This window comes from Mustelus asterias, chromosome 11 (assembly GCF_964213995.1).
Source record: "Mustelus asterias chromosome 11, sMusAst1.hap1.1, whole genome shotgun sequence".
Taxonomy (NCBI): Eukaryota; Metazoa; Chordata; class Chondrichthyes; order Carcharhiniformes; family Triakidae; genus Mustelus; species Mustelus asterias.
Window position 1 is genome coordinate 861,698 of NC_135811.1, and position 12,482 is coordinate 874,179.

The window sequence follows — 12,482 nt, forward strand, 5'->3', positions numbered from 1 at the left end:
ACTCCTCATAAGAATATTCCCCCAAACCCTGATCAACCTCATGAGTTTTCTCTGGATTGGCTCCAATGCCAGTATGTCTTTCCTTAGATAAGGAGAACAAAACTGTTCACAGAATTCCAGGTGTGGTCTAACTAATGCACTGTATAGTTTCAGCAAGACCTTATTTTCATACTCTATTTCCTATGAAATAAAAGCTAACATTCCATTTGCCTTCCCAATTAGCTGTTGAACTTGCATGCTATTTTCTTATGATTTAAGCACAATGATCACCAAATCCCTCTGTGCTGCAGCTTCTCCATTTCAATTCTTTAACATCTGTCACTGGGAAAATGCGGGAGTCCATTATAGAGGGTGCAATAAAGAACAAAGAACAGTACAGCACAGGAAACAGGCCCTTCGGCCCTCCAAGCCTGTGCTGCTAAATAGCAGAACATTTAGAAAGTCATAATATAATCACACAGTCAGCATGGCTTCATGAAGGGGAAATCATACCTGACAAATTTATTAGAGTTTTTTGAGATGCTGATAAGCAGGATAGAGAAAGGAGAACCAAATGCAGAACTTTTCCTACACTATCTCCCATCTGCCAAGTTGTTTGTTGCCCACTCAGCTAATCTGCATCTCTGACCATTTGCCTTCCCACCTATTTTTGTGTTATCTGTAAACTTGGCAACAGTGCATTCACTTCCCTCGTCCAAGTCATTAATATATATTATAATTGTGGCCCCAGCACCAATCCCTGTGACACTCCATTAGTTATAGGTTGCCATCCTGAAAATGTCCCCCCCCCCCCCCCCCCCCCCCCCCAAGTGTTTTTTTTATTTACTCGTGTGACATTGCCCATCCTTAGTTGCTCTTGGCTAGGTTGTTTAAGAGGGCAGCTAAAGGTCAACCACATTGCTGTGGCTCTGGAGTAACATGCAAGGCCAGACCGAGTAAGGACTGCTGATTTCCTTCCCGAAAGGACATTAGTGAACCAGATGGGTTTTTCTGACAATCAACAATGGTTTCATGGTCATCAGGTTCCAGATATTTTTAACTGAATTCAAATTTCACCATCTGCCATGGCGGGATTCACAGAGGTTTGCAGCATGGAAACAGGCCCTTCGGCCCAACTTGACCATGCCGCCCTTTTTTTAAAAACCCCTAAGCTAGTCCCAATAGCCTGCATTTGGCCCATATCCCTCTACACCCATCTTACCCATTAACCGTCTAAACGCTTTTTAAAAGACAAAATTGTACTCGCCTCTACTACTACCTCTGGCAGCTTGTTCCAGACACTCACCATCCTGTGTGTGAAAGAATTGCCCCTCTGGACACTTTTGTATCTCTCCCCTTAAACCTATGCCCTCTAGTTTTAGACTCCCCTACCTTTGCGAGAAGATATTGACTTTCTAGCTGATCTATGTCCCTCGTTATTTTATAGACCTCTATAAGATCACCCCTCAGCCTTTTACACTCCAGAGAAAAAAGTCCCAATCTATTAAGTCTCTCCTTATAACTCAAACCATCAAGTCTCGGTAGCGTCCTAGTAAATCTCTTCTGCACTCTTTCTAGTTTAATAATATCCTTTCTATAATAGGATGACCAGAACTGTACACAGTATTCCAAGTGTGGCCTCACCAATGTCTTGCACAACTTCAACAAGACGTCCCAACTCCTGTATTCAATGTTCTGACCAATGAAACCAATCATGCCGAATGTCTTCTTCACCATTCTGTCCATCTGTGACTTCACTTTCAAAGAGCTATGAACTTGTACCCCTCGATCTCTTTGTTCTGTAACTCTCCCCAACACCCTACCATTAACTGATTCGAACCCCGGTTTCCAGGACATTAACTGAATTTCTGGATGAATAGTCCAGCAATAATACTAGGCCATCGCCTCCCCTGTCTTCTTTCAGTTAGCCAAACTTCTACCTATGCTAATATACTACCCCCAATACCATGGACTTTCCCCTTCATGAAGCCATGCTGATTCTGTGTGATTACATTATGAATTTCTAAATGTCCTGCTATTGCACCCTTTATAATGGACTTTAACATTTTCCTAATGACCGATGTTAAGCTAACTGGCCAATTGTTGCCAAGAACCTTAGTTAGACCGCACTTAGAATACAGTGTTCAATTCTGGTCGCCACACTACCAGAAGGATGTGGAGGCTTTGGAGAGGGCACAGAAAAGATTTACCAGGATGTTGCCTGGTATGGAGGGCATTAGCTATGAGGAGAGGTTGGAGAGACTTGGTTTGTTCTCACTGGAGCGACGGAGGTTGAGGGGAGACCTGATAGAAATCTACAAGATTATGAGAGGCATGGACAGAGTGGATAGTCAAAAGCTTTTTCCCAGGTGGAAGAGTCAATTACTAGGGGGTATAGGTTTAAGATGCGAGGGGCAAGGTTTAAAGGAGATGTACGAGGCAGATTTTTTACACAGAGAGTAGTGGGTGCCTGGAACTCGTTGCCGGGGGAGGTAGTGCAAGCAGATAAGAACATAAGAAATAGGAGCAGGAGTAGGCCATCTAGCCCCTCGAGCCTGCCCCGCCATTCAATAAGATCATGGCTGATCTGAAGTGGATCAGTTCCACTTACCCGCCTGATCCCCATAACCCGTAATTCCCTTACCGATCAGGAATCCATCTATCCGTGGTTTAAACATATTCAACGAGGTAGCCTCCACCACTTCAGTGGGCAGATACGGTAGTGACTTTTAAGGGGCGTCTTGACAAGTACATGAATAGGATGGGAATAGATGGATATGGTCCCCGGAAGGGTAGGGGATTTTAGTTCAGTCGGGCAGCATGGTCGGTGCAGGCTTGGAGGGCCGAAGGGCCTATTCCTGTGCTGCAATTTTCTTTGTTCTTTGTACATTTTCTGTAGTGATGGATATTTTATTTATTTCCTCCCCTATCACACCTATTAGTGTCTTCCACCTTGAAGACTGACAAAAGTATTTGTTTAACTCCTCTGCCATTCCCTGATTTCCATTATTATTTCCCCAGTCTCATTTTCTAAGGGCCTATGTTCACTTTGGCCTCTCTCTTCCTTTTTATATATTTAAAGAAGCTCTTGCTATCTGTTTTTATATTGCTTGTTAGCTTACCCACAGTTTATCTTCTTCCTCTGTTTTTTTGGTCATCTTTAGTTGATTTTCAAAACTTTCCCAGTCCTCTGGTTTACACTAATCTTTTGCAATGCTACATGTTTTTTCTTTCAGTTTAATACTATCCTTAACCTGCTTGGTTAGCCATAGTTGATTTATCCCCTTCCTAGAATCCTTCTTCATCACTGGGGTATATCCTTGTTGTGAGTCATGAACTACTTTCATAAACATCTGCCATTGTTGACCAATCATCTTTCCTGCTGAACTCCTTTCTCAGCCCACTCCAGCCACTCTGCCCTTTCCTTTGTAATTACCTTTAAGTTTAGCAGTTATTTCTGACCCACGTTTCTCATTCTCAAACTGAATGCTAAATTCTACCATGTTATGGTCGCTGTTGCCGAGGGGACCTTTTACTTGGAGATTGTTTATTAAACCAGCCTCATTCCACATGACCAGATCCAAAATAGCCAGATCCCTGATTGGATTCACAACATATTGTTCTAGGAAACGCTCCCGAATACACAACAAACTTTTTCTCATGGCTACTTCTGCCAATTTGATTTTGCCAGTCGACATGAAGACTAAAGCACTGCCTTTTTTACATGCTTACTATCTTCTGATTTATTCTCCATCCCACAGCAGATACTGTCAGGGGGCGTATACACTACTCCCAACAGTGCCTTCTTCCCCATGATATTCCTTACCTCCACCTATATAGTTTCTACATCTTCCAATCCAATAACATTTCTTGCTATCATACTTAATCCATCTCGTACTAACAAAGCTGTCCCACCACCCTTTCCTTTCTGCTCTTATGAAAAGTCAGGTACCTTTGAAAATTTAGTTTCCAGTTTTGATCTCCTTGCAACCACATCTCTGTAATGGTTATAAGATCAAACCCATTCACCTCAATCTGTGCCGTTAATTCATTTATTTTGTGATGAATATTATGTGCATTTAAATAAAGTGCATTAATGTTGCGTTGTTACCATTTTTTCCTTTCTTGATCCTATTTGTTGCTGGTTTTTTTTAAATGTGGCCTGGTGGCACAGTGATTAGCACGGCTGCTTCACAATGTCAGGGATCTGAGTTTGATTCTTGGGTGACTGTCAGTGTGGAGTTTGCACGTTCTCCCCGTGTCTGCGTGGGTTTCTTCCCACAGTTCAAAGACGTGCAGGTTAGGTGGATTAGCCATGGTAATTGCTTGGGGTTATGGGGATAGGGCGGAGAGTGGTACAGTGGTTAGCACTGCTGCCTCACAGCGCCAGGGACCCGGGTTCGATTCCCGACTTGGGTCACTGTCTGTGTGGAGTTTGCACCTTCTCCTTATGTCTGTGTGGGTTTCCTCTGGGTGCTCCGGTTTCCTCCCACAGTTTGAAAGATGTGCTGGTTAGGTGTATTGACCATGTTAAATTCTCTCTCAATGTTCCCGAATAGGCGCCGGAGTATGGTGACGAGGAGATTTTCACAGTAACTTCATTACGGTGTTAACGTAAGCCTACTTGTGACTAAAAAATAAACTTTAACTTTTAAGAGTCACCATATAATGCGCTACTGCCAATTCTTGGAAGCACACTGCCACTTAACACTCACTTGAACATTAATTGGCAGTGGGCAGGACTTCCATCCACCGTGGGAAGGAAGTACCATCTGAGAGTTTTCTATCTAGCCAGGCACAGAGCTGCCGTGGTCAGGAGTGGAGGCTCAGATCTTATAAGGTCCCAGAGGGGAGGGCACTCCAACTCTGAAGGGGCCTTCAGATTGAGGCACACCACCCCCCCGTCCCCACTTCAGTCCAAGATGGAGAAAGAAAATGTTTTCCACCCCATCTGCATCCTATTGAGGCTGGGCAGGAAAAGACCACCTAAAGGCCTTAACATATCCCTGCCTGCTGTCGAACCATGAAATTGTGTTTGAGCAGGCAATGTCCTGAGGTTATCCCATCCATTCAATTTTACCCCATATCGCGTAAAGGAATGAAAACCTGCTCACTGACGCTCAGGTTGGGTTCCGCCTGAGCTCATTACAGCTTTCATCGAGAGATGGACAAAAGAACTGAACTCAGGAGATGAGTTGAGAGTGACTGTCTTGACATCAAGGCTGGATTTGACGGAGCATACCGAGCCCAAAGGACTTGATTGTAGTTGCTGGTGGTCAATCACCTCAGCCCCGGGACACCGCTGAAGGAGTTTCTCAGAATAGTGTCCTCAGCCCGATCGCAGTCAGCTACTACATCTTTCCTCCGTCATAGAGTCAGGAGTAGGGTTGTTTATGCTCAATGTTCAGTGCCATACCAAACTCCTCAGTTACTGAAGCAGTCCATCTGCAGCCAGACTTGGACAATATCCAGGCTTGGGTGGATAAATGGCAAGTAACATTCACACCACACAAGTGCCAGGCCGTGATCATCTCCGACAAGAGAATCTAACCATCCCCTGATGATATTCAGTGGCATCACCACTGCTGAATCCCCCACTGTCAACATCCTGAGGGTTACCATTGACCAGAAACTGAACTGGACTAGCCATATAAATACTGTGGCTACAAGAGCAGGAGAGGGGCTGAGAATTCTGCAATCAATAACTCACCTCCTGACTCCCAAAGCCTGTCCACCACCTCGAAAACACAAGTGAGGAGTTTCTTTTGGAATAGTCGCCACTTGCCTGGATGAGTGCAGCTCCAACGATACTCAAGAAGCTCAGCACCATCCAGGACAAAATAGCCCGCTTGACTGGCATCCCATCCGTAACTTTCAATATTCGCTGCCTTCATCATAGGCATAAAGGCAGCCATGTGTACCAGCTATAAGATGCACTGTAGCAACTCGCCAAGGCTCCTTCAACAGCCATGACCTCTACCACCTCGGTGGACAAGAGCAGCAGACACTTAACGAGTTTGGAAATATTGCACTGTTTCTTCACGAGCACTGTGGGTTTAACTGCACAATATGGACTGCAACAGTTCAAGGCAACATCATACACATCATATATTTATATTTTTAAGGGCAATTACAGGTGGGCAATAAATGCTGGTCTAGCCAGTGATGCCCACGTAATTATATGGTTCTATAGCTGATTCATAGAAGCCCTACAGTGCAGGAGGAGCCCATCGAGCCTGCATTGACAACAATCCCACCCAGGCCCTATCCCTGTAACCCCAAGTATTTTACTCACTAATCCCCCTGACACTAAGGGGCAATTTAGCATGGACAATAAAGCTAACCTGCATATATTTTGAGTGCGGGAGAAAATCGGAGCACCTGGAGGAAACCCATGCAGACACGGGGAGAATGTGCAAACTCCACACAGACAGTGACCCAAGCTGGGAATTGAACCCGGGTCTCTGACACTATGAGGCAGCAGCGCTAACCACTGTGCCATGATTCTATTCCAGCACAGACACACAAGAGACAAGTAGCATGAATTTTATCACGAAGGGAACAGAGCAAAGGGTCCCTGGTGAGATAATTTACGATGTGGAGTTGCCGGCGTTGGACTGGGGTAAGCACAGTAAGAAGTCTCACAACACCAGGTTAAAGTCCAACAGGTTTATTTGGTAGCAAATACCATAAGCTTTCGGAGCAATGCTCCTTCGTCAGATGGAGTGGTCTCTGTTCTCAAACAGGGCACAGACACAGAAATCAAATTACAGAATACTGATTAGAATGCAAATCTCTACAGCCAGCCAGGTCTTAAATGTACAGACAATGTGGGTGGAGGGAGCATTCAACACAGGTTAAAGAGATGTGTCTTTAACCTGTGTTGAATGCTCCCTCCACCCACATTGTCTGTACATTTAAGACCTGGCTGGCTGTAGAGATTTGCATTCTAATCAGTATTCTGTAATTTGATTTCTGTGTCTGTGCCCTGTTTGAGAACAGAGACCACTCCATCTGACGAAGGAGCAGCGCTCCAAAAGCTTATGGTATTTGCTACCAAATAAACCTGTTGGACTTTAACCTGGTGTTGTGAGACTTCTTACTGAGATAATTTACACCAGGTGGAAATGCTATGAATAGAAACAGGAAAATCCTGGCTAATTATGGAACAGTAGATGGTCTTGCAGGTTAGCGATGTGAGTGTAGATAGCATTAGAGAGACAGAGATAGAATAATTCCTTTGCCCAACAAGAATCGAAGGTTGTTGGGGGCAGAGGGGAATGCCAAATTTGAAACACAAACAGATCAACCACGATCTTATTGAATGGTGGAGCAGGCTTGAGGGGCCAAATGGTCTACTCTTGCTCCTATTTCGTATGTGTAGTAATAGCGTTGAAAGCACCTGGGAAGTCTGTTGCAACATTTTGCCAAAAACAAGCACTGACCTTTACGTTTCAGGAAATGAAACGAGCGGAAGAAGCTGGAGCTGCTGGGTAAACTGGGCTCCTCCTCACCAATCAATTGTGCAAACTCTATGCCGGGAAGGTCGATGAGACGGGTTAGGTTGCTCACAACCAGTTCCAAAAACACCTCTGGCTTCTCATGGCGAAGTTTTTCCACAAAGAAGTCTGGGTTGAAGATGATGGGCTTGTTGCGGAGTAACGGCTCATTGCTAATCACAATGCTACAACTCGTGTCCCTGCCAGAAACAGATGCAAACTGCTTTCACCAACTGAGATGCTGGGAAAAACCTTCAGAATTTAAACCCACCACCATGTAGCATGAATCAAAAAACGCATATGCAGTCCTCAAGGGCTCTAAATATTACACTGCCTCACCCCTACACACCAACCTCTGGCTTTTGTTCCTGGGATCTTTCTGCTCACTGACCAGATTATTCTAGATCCTTATCTGCCCAGTCGAAGCCTCCCTTTAACTTCAGTTCCTCCTGTCACCTCAGACCCAGCATCAGTTTCTCTTTTAATGCATAAGCCCCGTTATCTGCCTCACACACATCTATGCTCTCACATTGAATCATTCTGTAGATATGAAGCAGCCACATTTTTCTTCCTCCTTCCCCAGTCCTGACTGCTATCCATTATCCCCTATTGGCCTTATTCACTTTGTTTTTGGTCTATATTCAGCTACCCGGCCCTCTCAAAAACATCGGAGCTTTATCCCCTCCCCACCAGAATTCACCACTTTCTGCCTTTGCTGAGGAAGATAGGAATTTCTGAATGAAAATGGACAAGATCCTTGCAGTTCATCTTCCACCATCCTGATGTCACATAATATTGGAATCATTGATCAATCACTAACAAGTGGTCTAGAAAACATCCTGATATAATTCGCATGTATCAGTTACCCTATCCAAACTCCTTTCATATCTATCCTGCCTCTTAACTCTTGCCCCATCCCCTTACACTTCTCTCCACCACAGTTCCTCCTCCCTCCACTCTCTCCATCCTCCTGCTGAAAGTATCCTCATTGCAAAAGCCACCTCTTATTGGATTTATCCCCTATCTGGTTCCTTCCTCCTAACTTTAGCAGTAGATGCTCCATGAAAGCCACCATCTTACCACACTACTCTCTCCACAAGGCTCCAACCCCCAAATCCTCACTCCATCCTTTTTGCATCCAAGTCACCATGCATTATCTCAGATGTCCAATTCTCGCCCCACTATTCCCACCAAGGCAACCCAGTCTCAGGTCAGGCCCTTCACCCATAGCACCACCTGGAATTCACAGAATTGTTACAGTGCAGAAAGCCATTTGCTCCATTGTGTATGCACTAGCTCTCTGAATGAACAAATCACATTGTGTTATTATTCTACCTTCCCCCTGTCACTGCATGTCCTTTCTTTTCAGGCACCAGTCTAATTGCTTTTTAAACTACCTCGATTGAACCTGCCTCCAACCCATTCTCAGGCATGCATTCCAGATCTTAACTATTCACTGTGTGAAATGTTTTTCCTCATGTGACCACAGCTTCTTTTGCCAATTACTTTATATCTGTGCCCTCTTGTTCTCGATCCCGAGTGGGAATAGTTCCTCTGTAACTACCCTGCCCATACCCCACATCATTTTGAATACTTCTATCAAATCTCAACCTTCTCTTCTCCAAGGAAAATAGTCCCAGCTTCTCCAATATATTCACATAACTGAAGTTCTCACCCCTGAAACCATTCCCATGACTTTTTTGCACCATCTCCAATGCCTTCACATCCTTCCTAAAGCACGCAGCCCGGAATTAGAAACAATACTCCAGTTGAGACCAAATGAGAATCTTATACGAGTTCAACATAACCTCCTTGTACTCTATGCACATAGTAATAAAGCCTCGGATAGTGTATGCTTTAACCATTCTCTCAATCTGTCCTGCCACTTTTAATGGCTTATGCACTTTGTTCCTGCAACCCTTTAGAGTTTATATCCTTTATATTGTCCCTCCAAACAAAATAAATCACATTTCCCTGCATTAAATGTCATTTGCCACTTCACCAACTTATCCATGCCCTTTGGAAGTTCTACACTATATTCCTCACAAATTCATATCATATGCAAATTTTGAGACTGTGTCCTGTACATCGATGTCTAGGTCATTAATATACTTCAGGAAGAGCAAGGATCCCAACACTGACCATTGGGGAACTCCACTACAAATCGCCCTCCTGTATGAAGAACATTCCTGTTTCCGAACAAAATCATAGAATCCCTACAGTGCAGAATGAGGCCATTTGGCCTATCGAGTCTGCACCGACAACAATCCCATCCAGGCTCAATTCCTATAGCCCCACGTATTTACCCTGCCAGTCCCCCTGACACTAAGCGGCAATTTAGCATGGCCAATCAACCTAATCTGCACATCTTTGGAGTGTGGGAGCAAACCGGAGCACCCGGAAGAAACCCACGCAGATACAGGGAGAACGTGCAGACTCCGCACAATCACCCAAGGCCGGAATCGAACTTGGGTTCCTGGCGCTGTGAAACAGCAGTGTTAACCGCCTGGAGTAGTTCCAGCTCCTTTCAAATCATGCTGCACTAGACCAAGAATTTCCATTATCAGCTACAATCTGTTTCCATCACTAGGCCAATTTCATATTCACATTGCCACTGTCCCTTTTTACTCCATGAACCATAACTTTACTCTCACGTTTGTTGTGCAGAACTTTATCAAATGCCTTTTGGAAGGCCATGTACATTGACCCCCTCGGTTATCTTTAACACAATTTTCCGGTAACAAATCTATGCCGACTTTCCTTGTTTAACCCACATCTGCCCAGGTGACTGGTAATCTTGTCCCGAATTATTGTTTCTATAAGTTACCACCAAAGTTAAACTGACTGGCCTGTAATTGCTGGGCTTATCTTTACACCCTTCCTCCTCTGACCTATCTCAGGGATTGTCATGGTGCAGGAGACGGCCATTTGGCCCGTTGTGTCTGCACCAGCTCTCCAAACAAGCACATTGTTTCTATTCAAATAAAGATCATTAGTAAACCAGATGGGTCTTTACGACTACTGATTGTTGAAGACTAGTTTTTAAAAATATATATTTGAAGTTCCCCCAGTTCTCATGGTGGGATTTGAAGCTGTGCCCAGTATTTGTCTCTCCACAGCCAGTCTCAGTGCCTGACATTTAGCCCGGGAAAGCAGTCCTCCCGCCCTCTGCGCCCCCCTCCTCCCCAGTCTGTCCATCCATCCGTCTGTCTCCCTGTCCATCCATCCCCCCCCCCCACTGTCTGTCTGTCTCCCCCCACCCCCCTATCTGTCTGTCACTCTCTCCCCGCTCCCTGTCTCACACACACACAGACTATCTCTCCCCTCTGTCTGTCTCACACTCTGTCTCTCCCCTCTCTCCGTCCCTCACACTCTCTCTCTCTATTTTTTTCTCACCGACATTCGGACATGTTCAAATCGCCGCCGCGGCCGTTGAGGAGTCTCGATTTCTATTGGCTGCCGCTCAACGGCTTCTGCTCCGATTGGACCATTTGAAATCAAACCGAGTTCGCGCGCCTTCCACGCGCATGCGCACACCATGAGCATAATGGGAAATGTAGTTCCTGCTCCCCGGCCGAGATAACTACATTTCCCAGAGTGCTCTCCGGCACTCACCTCAGGATTTAAAGGTGTATTGCACTGAAGCAGCAACACTCAGTCACTGATGGGAAACACTGAGTCTTTAGAATTGAGACCAGCAGAACTCCAGGCACAATGTGCCAGGAGTATGGCGAAAAGCCTGGCGAATGACATCAATAAGAAGTCTCACAACACCAGGTTAAAGTCCAACAGGTTTATTTGGTAGCAAAAGCCACTACTTTCGGAGCGCTGCTCCTTCATCAGGTGAGTGGGATTTCAGTTCAGAAACAGGGCATATAAAGACACAAACTCACAACCTGACACAAACCTGTTGGACTTTAACCTGGTGTTGTGAGACGTCTTATTGTGTTTACCCCAGTCCAACACTGCCATCTCCACATCATGAATGACATCAAGTCATGATGGCCATTTGGACAGCTGATGCGGAGGCGATGGGCCAAATGGCCTCCTTCTGCCATCACAATTCTGGTAACCCCAGAAAATTCATCCCAATGACGACTCCATACTTGAGTCAGGCATTATCTGTAGCCAGAAGAAGAAATGGTCCCAAAGAAGAGCCATATTTTACACAAATGTTAGCCAAAGATGCTGCCCAAGCTGCTGAGTTTTTCCAGCACTTTATGCTATTATTTCAGATTGCCAGCATCAACAATATTGTATTAGCCCTACTTTTCCAAGTCTTTTTTTACATATCTCTATTTCCTCATACCAGGCAGCACCCTATTTCTGTAGGGTGCTACCATTCTTATAGTGTGGAGCCCAAAACAGCAGGCAGTGCTCCAACAATCCCGGCAGTGACAGGAGATATGTCCGATGGTTCGCCCACTGAGTCTATATGGGTAGAACTGAGAAATAAGAGAGAGATCACTTTGATAGGGTTGTACTACAGTCCCCCAAATAGTCAGCGGGAAATTGAGGAGTGAATATGTAAGGAGATTACAGATAGCTCCAAGAAAAATAGGGTGGTAATAGTAGGGGACTTTAACTTTTCCAACATTGACTGGGACAGCCATAGTATTCGGAGCTTAAATGGAGTGAAATTTGTTGAATGTATTCAGGAGGAATTTCTCATTCGGTATGTGGATGGCCCGACTAGAGAGGGGGCAAAACTTGAACTCCTCTTGGGAAATTAGGAAGGACTGGTGACAGAAGAGTTAGTGAGAGATCACTTTGTGACCAACATCACTTTGTGATGTTAGGGAACTTGGGGAAATAAATAGTGATGTCTTGAGGACAGAGAAGGACGTGCTGGAAGTCTTAAAGCGCATCAAGGTAGATAAATCTCCGGTAATATAAAAGCAAAATACTGCCGATGCAGGAATCTGAAACAAAAACAGAAAATGCTGGAAAATCTCAACAGATCTGACAGCATTCGTTGGGAGAGAATAGAGCCAATGTTTCGAG

At 44.9% G+C, this 12,482-nt stretch overlaps 1 protein-coding gene across 2 annotated transcripts in view; it reads right to left on the minus strand.

Moving 5' to 3' along the window:
- The window catches only part of arhgap19 (Rho GTPase activating protein 19), a 55,135-nt gene extending 44,238 nt beyond the window's left edge, over positions 1-10,897 (minus strand). Inside the window, exons 1-2 of one of the 2 annotated variants that reach the window (XM_078222979.1) lie at positions 10,875-10,897; positions 7,425-7,678 (exon numbers count right to left, since the gene is read on the minus strand). In XM_078222979.1, the coding sequence (XP_078079105.1) occupies positions 7,425-7,678; positions 10,875-10,888 (268 nt within the window). In that variant the 5' untranslated portion in view covers positions 10,889-10,897. The remainder of the gene's footprint in view (positions 1-7,424; positions 7,679-10,874) is intronic. The other variant, XM_078222980.1, reaches the window with a different exon arrangement.
- Positions 10,898-12,482: the final 1,585 nt, after the last annotated feature.